This window comes from Pristis pectinata, chromosome 6, assembly GCF_009764475.1.
Source record: "Pristis pectinata isolate sPriPec2 chromosome 6, sPriPec2.1.pri, whole genome shotgun sequence".
NCBI classification, from domain to species: Eukaryota; Metazoa; Chordata; class Chondrichthyes; order Rhinopristiformes; family Pristidae; genus Pristis; species Pristis pectinata.
Genome location: NC_067410.1, coordinates 48,456,894 through 48,477,397, shown reverse-complemented (window position 1 = coordinate 48,477,397; position 20,504 = coordinate 48,456,894). Strand labels below are relative to the sequence as shown.

Below are 20,504 nucleotides of genomic sequence, written 5' to 3'. Positions count from 1 at the left end.
CAAAATAGATTACCCAACCAATATAGTGTGGGTTATTGGTGTGTGCGGGTAGGTAAAGTGTATTTACTAGTTAATGGTTAATGGCAGGATTTTTAGCAGTGTGGAGGAACAGAGAGATCTTGGGGTCCAAGTACATAGATCCCTCAAAAGTTGCCTCACCCCAAGTGGATAGGGCAGTTAAGAAGGCATATGGTGTGCTGGCCTTCATTGGCTGGGGGATTGAGTTCAAGAACTGAGAGGTAATTTTGCAGCTCTATAAGACTCTAGTTAGACCACACTTGGAATATTGTTTTCAGTTCTGGTCACCACATTATAGGGAGGATGTGGAAGCTTTGGAAAGGGTACAGAGGAGATTTACCAGGATACTGCCTGGATTGGAGAGGTTATGAGGAGAGGTTGAGCGAGTTAGAGCTTTTCTCTTTGGAGTGACGGAGGATGAGAGGAGACTTGATAGAGATATATAACATTATGAGGGGCATAGACAGAGTGAACAGCCAGCATCTTTTCCCCAGGGTGGCAATGGCCAATACTAGAGGTCACCCGTTTAAGGTGTGTGGAGGAAAGTTCAGGGGCGATGTCAGGGGTAGGTTTTTTTCACACAGAGAGAGGTGGGTGCCTGGAATGCACTGCCAGGGGTGATGGTAGGGGCCAATACGATAGGGTCATTTAAGGGACTATTAGATAGGCACATGGATGAAAGGAAAATAGAGTGGTTATGGGAGAGGTGAAGTAGAGAGGGGGATAGATTGAATGTGGATAAGGTTTATATAGGTCTGCACAACATCGTAGGCTGAAGGGCGGGCACCGTGCTGTACTGTTGTATGTTCTATGTTCTACTAGTCACTTGTTGAATCAACATCATGATTGATGTGATTTTCACCATAAGGGACATTGACTGACATTCATGGCACTTACCCCTAGAATAGTTAATGCCCCTGAAGCAAGGATGTCTGAATAGAAGCCTCTTTCCGTGATACTTGGATATTTCCTGGCAGACTGCTCCTCATTCACTGAAGTTCTAGAATCTAGTAAGTTTGGTTTAGATGGCTTCAATTTCTTCCTGGGAGGGATTTGCATTCTATTGTTTGCTTCCATTCTTTATCAGAACCCAACAACTGAAACAAGATACAATGACATTATTGTCATATAATTTATCTTAACAAACAATACTGACACAAGAATGTGGAACAGTGATAGGAGTCTGAACTTATAAGAAGTTTTAATAAAGTAAATAGGAAAACTCATTTCCAACTTAAAAGAGTAAAAAGTTAAAATTAACAACAAAAGAACAAAAGGAGAGTTTAGGAATTTCTTTTAAAACAGAATAGGATAATAGAACATTAATGGGACACCCTATAATAGGTTTAAAGAACAAATTGATACATTTTTTAAAAATTTAAAAATTAATGAGGTGTGGAAAGGGCAGGTAAATGATGATCAGCCAACTAGCACCATGATTCTGTAATCAAAAGAATACAGTATTGGTACAAGACTGCTGAAATGCGTACACTTATAACAATGAATGGTTGTCCATAACCTTTGCCTTCCTGTCCTTTTTCACCTTGGGGTATTGGGAAAGATGGAAAGATACAATTGCCTTTAGCAAAGGTTCCTAAGAAGTATTTGAATGTGAATATTGGTTAGTCTATTATACAGATATTAGTAAGGTCCATGACCTGCAGTTCTTAAATTTGTGGGACTCTTGAACATACTAACTGGAAAATCAAATATATTCTCAGTTATTTCACTGAAAATCTTCTGCTAAAATTGCATGCTTTATAGTAATAGCATAGCACTGGACTAGTAATCAGAGGCTTGGACTTATGATCTTGAGATATGAATTTAAATCCAAAAAAAGCTGGTGACCTTGGAACTGCCAGTCAATCATAAAAATCTATCCAGTCCATTGCAGTCTTTCACTGAAGGAAGTCTCCCTTAAGTCTCCTACACTCCAAAGAAAAACAAAATGCCAGCCTAAACCTGTTTCTCTTCATAAGTACTATTCTCCAGCTTTTAAACCTCCTCAAGCCTCTCCAAAGCTGTCATATCGTTCCTGTAGTGTGGTAACCAGAATACAGTATTCTAGCTGTGGCCTAACTAACCTTTTGTACAATACTACAAAACTTACCTGCTCTTGCATTCTGCAGCTCAGCCAATAGAGCTAGATATCTTATTTAAGTTCTTAACCACTTAATCTACCTGTCTTACCCCCTTCAGGGCTTTGTGGAAATGCACTCCAAGATCTCCTTGTTTGTTTATACTTCCCAGTATGCTATTATTTATTGTGTATTTCCTTGCCTTTCCCCCATGCATTACCAGATTTAATTCCACTTGCCATTTTTGTACCTACCTAACCAATCCATTGATAGCTTCCCATAGCCTAAATCTTTCTTTTTCACCATCAATCACAGCTCCAGTTTTGGTAACACTGGCAAACTTCTTAATTGTGGATCCTACATTTGACCCCAAGTCATTCCTATATACCACACAAAGCAAGGGACCTAATACTGAGCTCCACCGAACACCACTGCACACAAACTTCAACCACTTAAATTTCCTTTGTCCCTTGCTTTTTGCCACTGAGCCACACTTCCTTGGATCTAATGGGCTTTTATTATCCTGACTAAACTGCCATGTGGATCTTTGTCAAATGCTTTGCTAGATCCATGTAAATTATACAAAATGTTCTACCCTCATCAACCCCTTATTAACTTCTCAAAGGCATTAAACCTTCCTTTAACAAATTCATGCTTTTTGGCCTTGATTGGCCTGGGTTGCTACATATGCTGATAATTTTATCCCTGAGGATTCTTCCAACATTTTGCCCTCTATCGATGTCAGGCTGTAGTTAGTTATTCAATCTATCTCTAACTCCCTTTTTAAACACATCAACAATTTTCCAGTCCTCTGCCAAGCTAATTTAAGCCTTCCCCAGTGGCACTGGAAAATATCTCAACAAGGATATTGATTCTGGTCCTGCTGAGATGCAAGCTGTTCTCCTTGTATAGGTCGCACCTCCCCAGAACTAATGTCGATAACCCAAGAACCAAAAGCCCTCAGTCCTGCACAGACTCACATTGGTTTGCACTATTAGCCTATTTCTGTACTCATTGATATGTAGTATCCAAGGCCTCTGAGGTCCTGCTCTTTAATATCCTCCCTAGTTCCCTGTAATCTGTATCACTATAGCTCTCCTGTCCATACTATTTCCATTGTTTAGGCTGAGTCAACTGCAGTGCTATGGACTTGACTCTGGCTGTCTTCCCTTGAGACACCAATGTCTAGTCTCCTATTCTTGTTCCATGTGTAAATGCCTAACTAGTGGGGATACCTTAATAGAAGGTGCTATTCATGTAACACTTAGTTTCTTACAAGCTTTCTTAAAGGCAGGGCAGTGAATGAGGATTTTTCATTTGCTTCTCAACTGTGGACCTGGAGCAGAACTGTTCTGTGTCCTCATTCTCAGGGGATCTAGCACAAGCTAGCCTAGCACTCTGACTTGGTTGCAATGCACTCGTGTGTCCCACAATGTGAAATTTGTATTTCCAGCTATCCTCTACTTTCTGTGTAGTGCCTGGATGGGAGCTGGAAGTACCAATTGCAGTGGCATAACATCTTTCTTTCTCCTTGCTAAGGAGCCAGCCTAAGGAGACTGGTTCCTTAGCAAGGGTACTGGATGGGTAGGATCCACTGCAATGACAAAGGTAGAAGGACATAATCATGATGAGGGGAGGGTGCAGCTTAAGTACAGTACCAAGAAAAATGTTAATGATAGTGAAGAATATATAGTGGAATAAGCAGAGGTAGGATATTAAAATATTAATTGTGTTTGTTCAATCCATCAACCTTAATGATTTCTGACCCTTCAAAAGTGCAGCAGAGCGTATCAGATAACACAAAACAGGAAGAAGCCATTTATCTCATCGGTCTACTCCCCCTTCACTAGGATTATAGCTAACCCTTTATTATTTTCCTTCACTGACCCCATATTCCTTGATCCCCTTAATATTCAAACTAAAGTCTGTTGATCCATGTCTTGAATGTACACAGCAACTGAACCTCCACAACAACCCTCCTGGGTTGAGGATTGGAAAGATTCACCACTATCATCCACTGGATGAAGACATTTCTCCTTTGAGATAAGTTCTTTGTTTTGAGACTATGAACCCTTGTCTAGAAACTTCAGCCAACAGAAATAGCACGGTATTTAGCCTGTCAAGAATGTTATACATTTCACATAGCTCAGCACTTACTGGCTGTACCACTCATCTCAGCATGCCCAACACCAGCATTCATACTCCATTCTGAACTGTGGGGAATTCATTTCTTTCATGTAGTGCAGTGACAAGGTTATATATGTGCTATATACAGATTGAGAATTACTTCCCTGCTCTTCTATTCCATGTCTCAACTATTAAAGGAATTTATTCTGTAAATTATACTCTATTTGCTTAATTTTCAAAATAATTTCAGATTAGTAAACTATGCTTCCGCTGAGTCTTTTCTACAAAATTACAGTTTATGCCTAGAGTTGAGGAATAAGCTTATTCCTTGGATGTGTGACCCAATGGTTTTGGAAGAAAGAAGTCAGCTAAAAGGTAATAGAAATGGGAATAGGTAAATGGTATGAGTACGATTTCTGTTCCATTCTCACCATACAGATTTTTCTGTTAAATTTTATTGTTACCATTCCAGACTTTGCAGTTTTTGACAAGATGCTCACTCCATTTTCCTCCACTTTCTTTCCTGTTATTCTTTAACTCCACAGAAAAGTCATTTCTGTTTTAATCATACACATCCTAATATCATCAGTTTATGCTCCTCCAGAAGTTTTTTTATTCTGACTTCCAAATGGGTACTTTTGATATTCCTCAAAACTCATTTTTTCCCACAGTAATATAAGTTCATTCCTGATGCAGAGTCTCAACCAGAAATGTCGACCATCCCTTCACCTCCACAAAGGCAGCGTGACCCACCAAGTTCTTCTAGCAATTTATCTTTTGCTCCAGATTCCAGCATCTGTAGTCTCTCGTGTCTCCATAAATTTAGGTTAGCTTCTACTTACATGCAATGATATTCTAATTTCTCTTTGCTCTGCCATTCACAATTACTGTTGTGCTGTTTGATATCATTGAATGGACAGAACCAGTAGAAACATATTGAGATACAACATGGACAGTGTTAAATTCCCATTCAGTTGAGCTCCTGGAGACTAGCGTACCAGAACCAGTCCCACCCCAGTGAACTAACGGGTCAGGTGTTGGTGCGGCTTCTGGATCTCCCCAGTTTCCATTCTGGGAGCTTTCACCAAAATTACAGTGGAAATTTTGGGGATCTTGGTCAAAATTCTAATGGAAATATGTACAGCCAAATACAAAAATTATCATTAAAACATAGAAACCTGTCAGATTTGGGGGCTGGAGGCATAGAGCCACTTAGTTGGACAGCTTCATTTGAAATGATGCATTGTCCTTCCTGGTGCCAATGTCTCCCCAAAAAAGGAAAGTCTCTGACGACACTTTGTCTCCAAGGTCAGACCCGGATCCAAAGGGCATCCAGGCATAGTCAGGGGTGAGAAAAGTCAGAGAGATAGGGAGACAAAGAGTGAGAGGAAGAGTGAGTGAATGAGAGGGAGGGAGAGTGAATGAGTGAATAAAAGGAAAAGTGAGAGTGAATTAGAGGAATAGTGAGTAAGTGAATGAGACGGAGGAAGAGTGACCAAGTGAGCGAGGAGGGTGAGTGAGTGAGGAGGGAGAGTGAGTGAGCAAGAGGAAGAGTGAATGAGCGAGGAGGGAGAGTGAGTGAATGGGAAAGAGTGAGTGAGTGAGAGGAAGGGTAGGTGAGTGAGAGGAAGAGTGTGTGAATGGAAGACTGGGTGATAGGATGATTGAGTAAGAGGAATAATGAGTGTGAGAAGATTTTCTTTGTGACTTAGTTGTATTAAAAACAGAAATTCAGGAAAAGCTCAGCAGGTCAAGCAGCATCTGTGGAAAGAGAAAATGAGTTAACACTTCAGGTTGAAGATTTATCATCAGGACTTGGGAAGAGAGAAAAAAGGGTTAGTTTTGAGTTGCAGAGCACAAGGGGAGTGTTGGATAGGAGAAAAGTTGTTGCACTGGGTGAAGACAGGATTGCCTGGTTTACAGAGCTTTCTGGTTAATAGATAAATGAGGACAATTAGAGGGAAAAAAATTAGACATGGGATCATGAAGCTGTGAAAAGCAAATCAGAGTTGTTGCTGAAGTGCATTTAAGGTGAGAGGGAGAAAGTTTAAAGGAGATGTGCAGGGCAAGTTTTTTTTACACTGAGAGTGGTAGGTGCCCGGACTGGGCTGCCAAGGGTAGTGATGCGGCAGATATGATAGTGGCATTTAAGAGGTTGTTAGCTGGACACATGGATATGCAGGGAATGGAAGGATATGGATCATGTGCATAGACATCATGGCTGAAGGGCCGGTTCCTGTGCTGTGCTGTTCTATGTGCTAAATCTGAAACCAAAAGAAAAATGCTGGAAATGCCCAGCAGACCAGGCAGTATCTGTGTAGAGAGAAAAACTGAGTTAATATTACAGATTGATAACCTTGCAGCAGAACTTTCCAGTTCTGATACAAACAGGAAAAGTGAATTATCTGATATCTTTGAATTGTCTCCCAAAGGCTAAAACATGCCTAGACAAAAAAAAAGAGTGCTATCCCTCAAACTTGTGTTGGGCTTCACTGAACAGCATAGGCAGCCACAGAGGGGTCAGAGTGGGATAAAAATGAAGAACTAAATTGGAAGCCCAGGGTCATCCTTGCAGACTGAACAGAAATTTTCAATTAATTTATGGATTAAATTGGTATTGGTGTTGATTTATTATTGTCACTTGTACCGAGGTACAGTGAAAAACTTCTTACATACTGATTGTACAGGTCAATTCATTACACAATGCAGTTACATTGGGTTAGTACAGAATGCATTGAGGTAGTACAGGTAAAAATAATAACAGTGCAGAGTAAAGTGTCACAGCTACAGAGAAAGTGCAGTGCAATAAGGTGCAAGGTCACAACAAGGTAGATCGTCAGGTCATAGTCCATCTCATTGTATAAGGGAATCGTTCAATAGACTTATCACAGTGGGGTAGAAGTTGTCCTTAAGTCTGGTAGTACGTGCCCTCGGGCTCCTGTATCTTCTACCTGATGGAAGAGGAGAGAAAAGAGAATGACCCAGATAGGTGGGGTCTTTAATTATGCTGGCTGCTTCACCAAGGCAGCGAGAGGTAAAGACAAAGTCTGAGGGGAGGCTAGTGTCCGTGATGCACTGGATGGTGTCCACAACTCTCTGCAGTTTCTAGCAGTTCTGGGCAGAGCAGTTGCCATACTAAGCTGTGATGCATCTAGATAGGATGCTTTCTATGGTGCATCGATAGAAGTTTTTGAGCGTCAAAGGGGACAAACCGAATTTCTTCAGCCTCCTGAGGAATTAGAGGCGCTGGTGAGCTTTCTTGGCCATGGCATCCATGTGATTTGACCAGGACAGGTTATTGGTGATGTTCACTCCCAGGAACTTGAAGCTCTCAACCCTCTCAACCTCAGCACTGTTGATGTAGACAGGTGCATGTACACCACCCACTTTTCTGAAGTCAATGACCAGCTCTTATAATTTTGGCACAGTGGCATAGCAGTAAGTGTTATTGTCTCCATCAATCTTGGCTTCATCCTAACTTCTGGTGCTAACTATGTGGAGTTTGCACTTCCTCCCTGTGATCATGTGGGTTTCCTCCTGATTCCAGAGAAATGCTGGGTGGTAGGTTAATTGGCTACTGTAAATTATCCCTAATAGACATGAGCGACAGAAAAAAATCACGGAAAGCTAATGAGCATTGGAGGGGAAAAATGAGTGGGAAATTTGGGACTGCTGGGAGCCACCATAGACTAAATGGGCCCAATGGCTTCCCATGTCATGAGAAAATACAATATGAAATCTTCTTGGACATAATAGCCAGAAGTGAATTCAATATTCAATAATGGCCTAGCTGTGATAACAATCTTTGACTTGTTATTTTGCTGGGCAATTCAGATCATGTTATTGTTTTGTTTTAATGACTAATGTGGACCTTTGGAATGTACTCTCACTCCATGTGTTTTTATTCCTCTTCCAGCTAGTTCAACCTCATTAACTAACCTCATTAGTTAAGTTTGGTCCACATTTTTGTTTAATCTCTTAAGTAGGAAATGTTTCCATACCAGTTGTCTAAAAACAGACAACATAGGTTTGGGGAAAGGGATACGATCTGAGGAAGAACATTTTCACCCAGAGGGTGGTTGGAATCTGGAACGCACTGCCCGAGTGGATGGTGGAGGCAGAGATTTCAGTCAGTATGAACAACACGAAGAAGGGTCTGAAGAAGGGTCCTGACCCGAAACGTTGACTGCCTGCTTTTCTCCGCGGATGCTGCCTGGCCTGCTGAGTTCCTCCAGCATCATCGTGTTTTTCATCTAGATTCCAGCATCTGCAGTCCTTTCTTTCTCAGTTAGGAAGCATCCGGATGAGCACCTAATCGCAGAAGTATGGAAGGTTATGGACCAGGTACTGGTAAAGGGGATTAGTATAGATGGGTTCTGGGTGGGCCGAGGGGCCTGTTTCTGTGATGACTCTACGATTCTGAGCGTCGATGATTGAATGCAGAGCGAGTCAGTGTGTGTGTGAGCGAGTGTGTGTTGCTGTCTGAGTGAGAGAGAGAGAAATAAACCCAATAAACAGTGGAGTCGCACTTACGCTGGTTCCCGGCGGCTACCGATCCCTCGGAATCCCCGTTGTCGGGCCGCGCGTCTCCTGGCAACCGAGTGCCACGCCGTTACCAGGCAGCAGGCACCAATCTCTCTCGAGGGGCCCGGTGTACAAAGTACCTCCCAGCCAAACCATAGCAGTGTCTTCTGGACATACTCGTATTGTAGAAAATATTGAGATAATACTATTACATGCGCTTCTAAACATTCAAGCTGTTCAGTTACAAGTTATTCTTTCACATTTGTAGATGAAGTGACGCTTCCCTCCCCGAATGTTGCTTTGGAAGTGGCGGGAAGGATGAACCCCGGTCCGAACTGCGGGGTTCGCTCGCAAAATATAAACTGCAGCTTCAGTTCGCGTGTATAAAATCTCCTCTTGAAAAAAGAACCTAAAAGATATTTTAAATTATACAAGGTTTTGAAATAGAGTAAGCATACAAGTACGGATATTCAACTGTGCGGCGCATAAAGCTGAATCGCCGCGGCGCAGAATGAAACTTTTCTTCGCGATTTTATACGTTTGAAGGCCACAGAGGGCGCAAGGAGAACGTCAGTTGCCATTGCACCACTCAACTTGCTCCTGTGAAGTTCATGTGCAAACTGCAGGCAGAAAATCAAATTGGCTCTGAACAGCAAGAATATTTGAGTCAATTTTTGCGGGTATAGCAAGGCCAGCATTTATTTTCCATTTCTAATAGCCCTTACAGGTGAGCCATTATCATTCACTTAGCCGAGGTACTCTCATAGTGTTGTTGGATTGGGAGTTCCAAGATTTATACCAAAAGAGGCTGATGTATTTCCAAGTTAGGATGATGTGGAATTAGGAGGAGTGCGTGCAGGTGGAGATGTTTCCTTGTGCCTGTGGCCCTTTCTGGGCAGTTGAGATGGTAGATTTGAGAAATGTTAAAATAGCTTGTGTGAATATTTGCTGTGCATTCTATACATCATATACACTAAAGCCAAGGTGCACTAGTAATGTTTGGGGTGGAAAATTCAACTCAATTGAGCAAGCTGCTTTGTTCTGAATCAAGTTGGTTCTTAAGTATTGAGGCTGCTGTGCTCAACCAGGCTATGGAAGTATTCCATTGCACTTCTGGTATGCCTTGTAGAAAGATGTTGGGGTGTTATGAAGCAAGTCACTCACTGCAATATACCCAATTTCTGTAAGCCACAGTAATTATGTAGCTGGTCCAGTTGAATTTCAGATCAGTTATAACCCTCAGGAGGTTGATGGGAATTTGGCAATGGTGGTGACATTGAATGTTAAAGATTGTTGTTTCGACACTATCTTGATGACAATGGTCATTGCTGGACAGTTGTGCAGTACGTGGTTGAATGTTGTTGAGTATTACAGCCTGTGAGCATGGAGGAAGGGGAGAAAGGCTCTGGAAAGTTTCTGCAAGGTTTCTCTGGGAGCATCAATCCATCCTCCATCTGCCTGAGGAGCCTAACATTTTCAAATTCTGTTGTAACAGATATCTGCCACGTTCTGTAGGTAGAACTTCAGCAATGCACCTCAGATGGCATTGCTCTGCCCGGAAAGGTGGAGGTAATTTTTGTCCTGACTGTCCTCTTAGCAGTTTGTAGTTCAACCACTTTGCACAGCATGTCACTAATGCTGTCTACTGAGGAGGATTTTTTCTCCTCTTCATTGTTAAGAGAAAGGGTAGCATAAACACATGGATTGTCCCTGATTCTGGCCTCTATTTCTTAACCTGGGGCCCTTCGTCACCATGAAAGCCTGTCACTCACTGAATGTGTAGTAAGTGTGTGCCCTTCAGAAGGAGATCCTTATAGTTGATGCTGAGAATCTTACGTGACTTTTTCTCCCTGAGGCAGGTAGCTATTCCCACCAAACTTAAACACTGTGCCAGATAGGTGGACAGCCCTTGGGATTCAAGGGCAAGTCCTTCTAAACACTATTCTTCACTCCAGTTCAAGTTCCTAGCAGCTTTGCAGAAAAGACTTATGACTGCAGTCATGTGATCATAAGAACTCATTGGTTATTATATCCTCCACAATCTGGCATCATGAGATCTCAGTCCTTGCCTACCACACAGTAACAGTAGAAGGAAGAAGAAGGCAACATACAGTGATGAAAAGAGGCACTCTGGATGCATTATTAGGGCACACCCTGAGGTTAAGATAAAAATCCCAATCTTTGGCTCATGATTCACAAGGTAGCAGCCCATCCCCAAGTGCAGTGGGAGCATAGCACCATTCTGCAACAAGTTTACAGTGCCACAATAGTGTCTGGAATTAATTTAACCTTTGCTTGGAGGTCTCACCGTTTCCCTGTGAGATTCAATGACATTATAATTGTCCAATTCCTACAACAATGCCATTCAGGAAATGACCTGGACCACATATTTTATTGCTGTGGGTACAATAGCATATTGTAAGCTCCCAATGCTTCACTAAGGGTCTCAGTCCTTATTTCATAAAGCTGTTTCACTGCAAGAAAGGCACAAGTAATGTTTTCAAGATAAGTTCTCTACAGCACCAGAGACCCCTAAGAGTCTTATTAGAACATAAAACAGACCACTGCAGTGCCACCCCCAAGAAAACCCCCTGAACCTTCAGTGCAGTCCACCATGGAGATAATAGTTGTAGTGCCCACTTTGTACCAAATGGATGGCAACATTTTGTTAATAGTTCCTGTCCTTTGTAAAGAAAACTAACAGCCTAAACCCCAAGATAAGGGTAGCTACGACTTAAGCAACCTAACATCTCCAAGGTAAACTTCAAGACACACAAAGTCCTCACTTGGAAATATATTTTCTCTCTTTTGTGGACACACTTATTGTCTATGTTGGAGCTGCCGCCATAAAAACAATAACAAAGTTTCCTCAATGCCAATGGCAGCAGGCCATTGAGGTGACCCTTCAACATCCTCAAAGGCAGCTTGGGCTGAGCAATGAGAAACAAAGGACTGCAGATGCTGGAATCTAGATGAAAAACACGATGATGCTGGAGGAACTCAGCAGGCTAGGCGGTCAATGTTTCGGGTCAGAACCCTTCAAGGTCCCATGTTTTTCATCATAGGGCTGAGCAATAATTGCTAGCTTCCAATGATGCTTACTACCCACAAGCGAGAACAAATAAATAGAAACCATTTTGATATAATCCCACATTGACATTCCTTTGTTACTCGTTATCTCAGAGCCCCCTTCCACACAAATCAAGAAAGGCAGAACAAAGCAAATCATCATGCCAAGCATTTTTACACATCCTATGTGTCTTACACATGCATGTAGCAATATTCAGATAATATTTAGACATGGGGTAATAAGCAAGAAGAAACATTTGTACCACACACAGATCATCTCCAATAAGAGAGGTTTACAATTAACATTAATATCCAAGAGCATTACCATTGCTGTCCTCTACCATTTATATCCTGGAGAATCACCATTTGTCAGAAGCTTAATTGGTCCTCATTTGTTTTATAATTCATTTATAGGAACAGGTGTTTGGTGAGACATGAATAGCATTTATTGCCCATCCAGGTGAGCCACCTTTATGAACTGCAGTAGTCCATCTGATGAATGTATTCCTATAATGAAGGTAAGCTTTTAGAATACAGACCCAACAGCAATAAAGGAATGGTGATGTATTCCTGAGGCAGAACGCTGTGCGACTTGAGAATTTAAAAGTAATAATGTTCCCAAGTGCCTACTACATTTTTTGTTCTTGTTGAGAAAGGTTTTCAGATTTGGGAGATGCTATCATTATAGTCTTGATGAGTAACTGCTATGCATTTTATAAATGCTATACACTAGGCTCGGTGCACTAGTTGTGGAGCAAGTGTATGTTTAGGTAGAGAGGATATCAAACCTCTTGAGTGTTAATGGAGCCGCACTCAAGTAAATAGAGAATATTCCATCTGACATGTCTTATTGATGGTAACACATTGATTGTTAACACATTGATGCAGTCACGAAGAAGGTACGCCAGTGGCTCTACTTTGTTTGGAGTTTGAGGAGATTTGGTATGTCACCAAAGACTCTTGCAAATTTCTAGAGATATACGGTGCAGAGCATTCTGACTGGTTGCATCACAGCCTTGTACAAAGGCTCCAATGCACAGAGTTGCAAGAGGCTGCAGAGGGTTATGGACTCAGCCAACTCCATCACTGGCACAATCCTCCTCACCATTAAGGACATCTTCAAGAGGCGGTGCCTCAAGAAGGCGGCATCCATCACTAAGGACCCTCACCATTCGGGACATATCCTCTTCTCGTTACTACCATTGGGGAGGAGGTACAAGAACCTGAAGACCCACACACAATGATTTAGGAACAGCTTCTTCCCCTCTGCCATCAAATTTCTGAACAGTCCATGAACCCATGAACACTACCTCATTATTCCTTTTTATTTACTTTGTAATCTATGGTAATTTTCAGTCTTTGCATTGTACTGCTGCTGCAAAACAACAAATTTCACATCATGTGTCAGTGATGATAATTCTGATTCTGGTGGAAAGGCTATGGAAATTCAGAAGATGATCAACCTACCGCAAAAAATCCAGGCTCTGAACTGCCCTTGTAGCATGTTATGGGAGTACATTCACCAGAAGGACTGCAGCAGTTCATGAAGGTGGCTCACCTGAATGGGCAATAAGTACTAGCAATGCCTCAGCAACACCTGTCCCTATAAATGAATAATAAAACAAATGAGGATCAAAACAGACAGTTGTTGACTAATCATCATTGTGCATTCCCTTAGTTTGTCTTTTATTTGCATTCGCTGCCCTTATATACCAATGCATTTCCATCTGTGGGTTTGTAGCATGGTTGCTAGATGCTTGTTCATTTGAGGTTAGAGAGGACTGTGAAGGGCATTCATGAGTAGTTCTGAGTCTAGATGGTCTGGTTTTGGACTGCAGTGTGTTGATATTAGAAGCAACAGTCTGGGCTGGTGAGGGGGCAGGAAGCGTATTTTCCTTTAGAAAATGACTGTTGGGATAAGAACAAGCCTTGACCAGATTGGTGAAATTTATCATGAAACATTGTGGAGTTTTTTATTTTGTTCGGAACAAGACGTCAAAAGGAAATGCTGAAATGCAGTGAAATTTAAAACAAATATTTATCCATTTATACCCTGAGGAAATTGCTTCATTAAGATATTAAGCAGACTTCTTGTTAACAGTTTGGAGAAATATTGTAGGGTATAGAAGCCTCTGCATGCAACAATTTCATTTTTCCACTTCCTCCCTTCACAAAAGACTCAATGGTGCACACTAAGAGTGTTAAGGGTATGTTCCAATTGTAAGGGATATAACTAGGGAAACAAGTCAATTTCAGATCATATCTCAAGTAGAAATGAAATTAATAACAATTTTGTTCGCCAAAACAAAATCCCAAGTTCTGATGAAAACAAAAATAATTTTAAAATCATTTTTAAAATCATTAAATCCAGTTGAATAACAATCTTTTGATACTTGATTTACCATGTCTAGACTAGCACAGATGTTGAGAGTGTAGTGATGGCTTGAACAGAAGCCAGACTACTTATGTGTACATCATGCATGATGGTGGCCCTACAAAGGATCCAAGATAAGCACAAATGCAAGAAAGTTGCATTTTTTGAAAAGAGATGAGGTCAATGACTAGCTAATTGCATCTCACAAACCACATGAAATACTAAACATTAAGAAATACATCAAAGTTGAATGCTTGGAATCTGACGACTAATAGTAGTGATTTATAGCAAAAAACAAACTGCTGGAGGAACTCAGCAGGTCAAGCAGTATCTGTGGAGGAAAATGGATGGTTAACGTTTCAGTTTGAGACCCTTCATCTGCACTGAAAGATAGAGGGGAGATAGTCAGTATAAAGAAATGGGAGGAAGGGGTGGGTCAAGAGCTAGCAAGCAATAGGTGGATCCATGTGAGGAGGGGTGATGGGCAGATGGAGGAGGGAAGAATGGAGATAGTGACAGTGATTTAAATGTAGGAGGTTGGGGGGGGGGGGGGTGGTGGTGACCTGATAGAGGTATGTAAGATCATGACGGGCATAGACAGGGTGAAAGCACATAGTCTTTTTTCCCAGGGAGGGGATACTAAAAACAAGAGGGCATAGGTTTAAGATCAGAGGCAAGAAATTTAGAAGGAACATCAGGGTCAGCTTCATCACACAAAGGGTGCTACATGTTTGGAATGAGCTGCCAGAAATAGTGGTTGAGGTGGGCACATTAGCAACACTTAAAAGCCATTTAGACAAGTACATGGATAGGAGCGGTTTAGAGGGCTATGGACCAAACACAGGCAGATGGGACTAGCTCGCTAGGCAACATAGTCAGCATGGATGAGTTGGGCCAAAGGGCTTGTTTTCATACTCTATGACAGGTCGGGAGGTGATAGGTGGAGGGAACAAAGGGCTGCAGATAATGGAATCTGATAGGAAAGGGAGGTGGAGTGGGCAGATGGGAACAGTAGGGGAGGGGAACCAGAGGGAGGAGTGTGTGGGTGATGGACAGGTGGAGTGGTTGGAGGAGGGGAAGGAAACGGCAGGTTGGTTGGGGTGGGGGGAGGTTGGAAGAAACTGGGTAGATCAGGAGGAGGGAGAAAAGGGACAGAGGGGAAGCAGGTTACCTGGAAATGCAGAATTCAGTTTCATGCCATTGGGTTGTAGACTACCCAGACAGAAAATGAGGAATATAATTAGAGATTCATAAGTCTCCACTGGTGTGTGAGGAAGCACAGAGACCCAACTCAAATAATGACATGGTTTGGATAAATATACAGGGACAAATTTGACTAGGAAATTAATATTTCTTCGAGGTACAGGATAGATAAAGTAAATATCCCGTGCATAGGGATGGGGGGCCTTTAGGAATTAAAACTGACTAAACATCTGCTACTGATTGTTATGTCAGGTGGTGAGATCAAATCAAAAAACATAGTTAAATAAGGTGGATGTGCAGATGGAACAAATGTTACAGGTTATCTCAACTAAGAAGCCCAAAAGAGAATACAATAGGATTGAAAACATGATTCTAGATACAATATTGGAATATTTTCCTAAGGCCAAAGTCAATAATCTTTACTACAGAGATGATTTAATTCACAATAAGTGAAAAAGGTGGGACAATTGTGGCACTTCATGCAGTAACAATATGTATTGTGAATAAAATGTCCATTCTCTTTCAGGGTGACTTCAGAAAGTTGGTTTATGAACTAAAGAACAAGGGAACAAAAGGTAATTATATTTGATCACATTCTAGTGCTGCTAGGTTCTACAGGAAGGAACACTTGAATCATTAGATTCAACATGTGATTCAAGGAGCAATGTAAGGAAAAGACACAAAGAGACTGCAGATGCTGGAATTTGGAGCAACAAACAAGCTGCTGGAGGAACTTGGCCCATAGAGCAGCATCTGTGGGGGAAGAGGAATTGTCAATATTTCAGATCAAAACACTGCAATAGACCCGAAATGGCGAAAGTTCCTCCCCTCCACAGATGCTGCTCGACCCGCTGACTTCCTCCAGCAGATTGCTTGATGTAAGAGAAAGCAACTTACATAGATAACTGAGGAAATTTTCAGAAGCAATGATAATCTTTTAGGAGAGGAGACTTCCACCTAAATTTTCTGCGCGCCTAGTTATTGGCTGAGGATTTTAGGTTCTGGCCTGATCTATCTAGCTATGGACAGAGAATCAGCAGCATTGGTTACCTTTCCATGGCCATACTATTATCTCTGGTATCCCCTTATTCTTGGCCCTCTCCTAATTCTCACCAAACATAGTGACATTATCAAATATTGTGACAAACACAGCATCAGTTTTGCATGTACACTGACTGTGGCCAGCTTGATCTAATTGCACCTCTCTTGACTCCTTCTATATTTCTGAATTGTTAGACTGCTTATGAGACTGACTAAGCAGAATCAATCATCTTTAGACTTTGTTCAAAACTTAATTCCCTAGCCACTGACTACATCACTCTCCCTGGCAACTTTCTGAAACTAAACTAGGCTGTTTGTAACCTTGGTGATATAATGCACCTTATCTCAGGCTTTGGATCATGTATCCATGCCACTGTCAAAGCCTCTTATTTCCACCTCCTTTATATCATCTGACTCCACCCCTTCCTCAGCTAATCTGCTATTTGAACCATCACCCATTTTTATTGTATCTCTAGACCCAATACACTCCTAGCTGACTTTACTCACCCAGATGAAGTCATCCAAAAGTCTGGTCCCTGTATTGTAATTCATATCGCAACTTGTTCGTCCATCACACCTGTGCTTTCTGACCTATACTGAATTCTCGCTAAGCAAAGCCTTGATTTTAAAATTCTCATGCTTATTTTCAGATCCTTCCACGGTGCCATGCTGCACTTTCTTTGTGGTCTCATTCAACCCTACCAAGTTCCAAAATCTTTCATTCCTCTAATTACCTAACTATTGGCAGCCCATACCTTCAAGCTATCAAGGCTCCATACTCCAGAATTCTCCAACCCTCTCTAGCTCTTTTTACAAAGTTAACATGCTCCCCAAAGCTTTATTGGTCATCTAGCCTAACATCTCTTTTTATGTCTTGGTAACAATTTTTGTTTGATAACAGGCTTTGGGGAGGGTGCAGTAGAGGTTTACCAGGATGCTGCCTGGATTAGAGGGCATGTGCTATGGGGAGACGTTGGATAGGCTTGCGCTGTTTTCTCTGGAGTGGCAGAGACTGAGGGGAGACCTGATAGAAGTTTATAAGATTATGAGATGTATAGACAGAGTAGACAACTGGTATCTTTTTCCCAGGGTCAAAATATCTAATATTAGAGGGCATGCATTTAAGGTGAGAGGGGGTAAGTTTAAAGGAGATATGCAGGGCAAGCTTTTTTACACAGAGAGTGATGGGTGCCTGGAATGCATGGCCAAGGGTGACAGTGGAAGCAAATACAATAAAGGCTTTAAAAGGCTCTTAGATAGGCACATGAATGTGCAGGGAATGGAGGGATATGGACATTATGCAGACAGAAGGGATTAGTTTAGTTAGGAGTTTAGTTACTAATTTAATTAGTTCGGCACAACATTGTAGGCCGAAGAGCCGGTTCCTGTGCTGTACTGTTCTATGTCCACTTCTGTGTAGTGCCTTCAAGCATTATGCTCTCTTAAAGGTTCAATATAAATGTAATTTGTTGCTGTAGTGTTGCAAAAATACCTTAAAAACAAATTACAGGAACTACAATCTAGTATTAATTAAAGCAAGATTTAAATGGTGAAGTTTAATGCCATAATTACAGGGACCAAGTGTTTAGGGAGGGTAGAATATGATTGAATGGAGGAGAGCTAATCATATTTGCCAGAGACAATCACCTTAATGTGGGAAAACAAATTACAATAGCAGCTGTAGCTGAAGCTGTTTGGATTCAAATAGTCAAAAACAATGCAACTAAGTTTATGTATAGCACCACCTCTGGCATAGGCACCCCAAGCTGATAAGGAATTTTGTTCATAAACTGCTAAGGTTTCTGGCCTGTGTCTGATTTTTGGCACCATGGTACATTAAGCTTTTCAAGTGGGGGGAGTTACAAGGAATGTGGTTGTGGTAGGAGAAAGAGACCTGAAGGCTATGTTGCCTGTCTATTGTCAGGGTGAGGGACATTTCTTCCAGGCTGGAGAGAAACTTGGAGTGGGAGGGTTGGATCCAGTTGTGATGATTCATATAGGTACTAATGGCACAGGTAGGATAAGAAAGAGATTCTGCGAGAGAATTTGAGAAACTAGGGGCTAAATTGAAAAGCAGAACCACAAAGGTAATAACCTCTGGATTATTATCTGAGCCACGAGCAAACTGGGTTAATAGGATCAGGGAGATAAATGTATGGCTCAACGTTTGGAGAGAGGAGGGTTTTCGATTTGTGGGGCACTGGCATCAGTACTGAGGACAGAATGTACCTGAAACAAGCCTGGAGCAAAATTTGAGCTTTAAACTAAATATAATGTTGGAGCAGGGTTTGTGAAGGATGGGCTGGGAGGGTGTCTGCTCCCAATGAAGGAAAATCTAAAATGCTGAAGAGGAACCATAAGGAAGCAGAGCAGGAAAATGATTGGAGTAAGGATAGCCAGGTTGTGTCAGGAAAGGACAGAGCCAACAAATAGAAGAATGCAAATAAACAAAGAAATAACCAAATGGGGTCCAGGCAAGAAAAAAATGGAAATGACAAATATAGTTATGTTAACATCTTTAAAAAATGTTAAAAAGATAAACATAAGGGTGCTCATTAGATAGATGGATGAATCAATGGATGAATTAATGGCACAAGTAGATGTAAATGGATGTGATATAACTGCCATTATGGAGATATGGCTGCAAGTTGAACAAGGCTGGGAGCTGAATTTTCAATGATATTTCATATTTAGAAAAGACAGGCAAATAGGAAAAAGAAGTGGGGTGACATTCTTACCAAGTGATAAAGTCAGTGCAATTGTGGGAAAGGATATTAGTTCAGAAAATGGAGATGTGGAATCAGTCTGGATGGAGTTAATAAGTACCAAAGTGGTGGAAGTCTTTCCGCCTCCAAATAGTAGTGATGATGGAGGGGATGATATCAAACAGGAAATTAAAGATGCAGATAATAGGAGTACTACAGTAATCATGGGGAACTTTAATCTACATTTAGACTGGCCAAATCAAATCAGCAATAATATTGTGGAAGAGAAATTCTGGCATGGCTTTTTGGATTAAAATGTTGAGCAGCCAATTAGAGAAGGGGCTATCTTAGACTAGTTATTGTGGAACAAGAAAGGTTCAGTTAATAATCTTGGTGAGCAGGGTTCATTGGGGAAAGAGTGACCATAACATGATAGAATTCTTCATTAAGGTGGAAAGTGAAGTAGTTCAATCCAAAGCTAGGGTAGTAAACCTAATTGGAGGAGTGAGTTGGTTGTAATAGATTGGAGAGGAGAGCTTCATTAAGAGGTATGGCAGTAGAGAAGCAATGGTTAATATTTAAGAAACAAATGCAGGAACAATAGTTAGATATTCCTGCCTGGTGTAAAAATGTATGAACCATGACTGACACGAGTAATTAGGTATTACATCCAAAGAGAAGTCGTATAAGATTGCCAAACAAAATTACAAGCCTGATATTGGGAGAAGGTTATATTTAAGCAAAGGAGGACAAAGAAAGTGATTGAGAGCAAAGATAGAGTATGAGTTTGAACTTGCAGGGGACATAACAGTGAACTGTAAAGACTTACAGCTAAAAGAGCGTTAAAGGAAAAAGATTAATGAAGTCGTGTATGTCCCTTAAAGTCAGAAACAAGGGGAAGATAGGGAAGTGGCAGAATAATTAAAGAAATACTTTGGTTCTGTCTTCATAGAAGAGAACATAAGTAAACTTACAGAACTAGGAAGCTGATGGTGAGGAACTAAATGATATTAGTATTAATAAGAAAATAGCACTGAAGAAATTACTGGCACAGGAAGGCAATAAATCCCCAAGTCTGATAATCTACATCCCAGCATGCTAAAGAAGGTAGCCATGGAAATAGTGGGTGCTTTGATTATCACTTTCCACAATTCTATAGATCATGGAATAGTTGCTGCAGGTTAGAGGGTGGTTAAAAATGGAGAAAACATTCTCCACTATTTAAAAATGGAGAAAATAGAAAACTGCAGATTGGTTATCTTAACATCAGTAAAGGGGAAAATGCTAGAGGCTTTTATAAAGGATGAGATAACATGATTGATTAATGTCGCATGGATATATGTGAAATTATCCACTCTGGATACA

General features: G+C 41.2%; 1 protein-coding gene and 1 long non-coding RNA gene across 2 annotated transcripts in view; both read right to left on the bottom strand.

The window, feature by feature from the left end:
• Positions 1 to 1,017, bottom strand: part of dnah1 (dynein, axonemal, heavy chain 1) — a gene marked incomplete at its 5' end in the record, with an annotated part of 293,077 nt that extends 292,060 nt beyond the window's left edge. Inside the window, 1 exon segment of the mRNA XM_052017691.1 lies at positions 916 to 1,017. Coding sequence (XP_051873651.1) covers positions 916 to 1,017 — 102 coding nt within the window.
• A 49-nt stretch (positions 1,018 to 1,066) lies between these two features.
• On the bottom strand, positions 1,067 to 8,771 carry LOC127571118 (uncharacterized). The gene is made up of 3 exons (XR_007956445.1): positions 8,757 to 8,771; positions 8,398 to 8,534; positions 1,067 to 1,115 (listed from the first exon to the last, which is right to left on the bottom strand). It is a non-coding gene; the product is annotated as an uncharacterized LOC127571118 (long non-coding RNA).
• Positions 8,772 to 20,504: the final 11,733 nt, after the last annotated feature.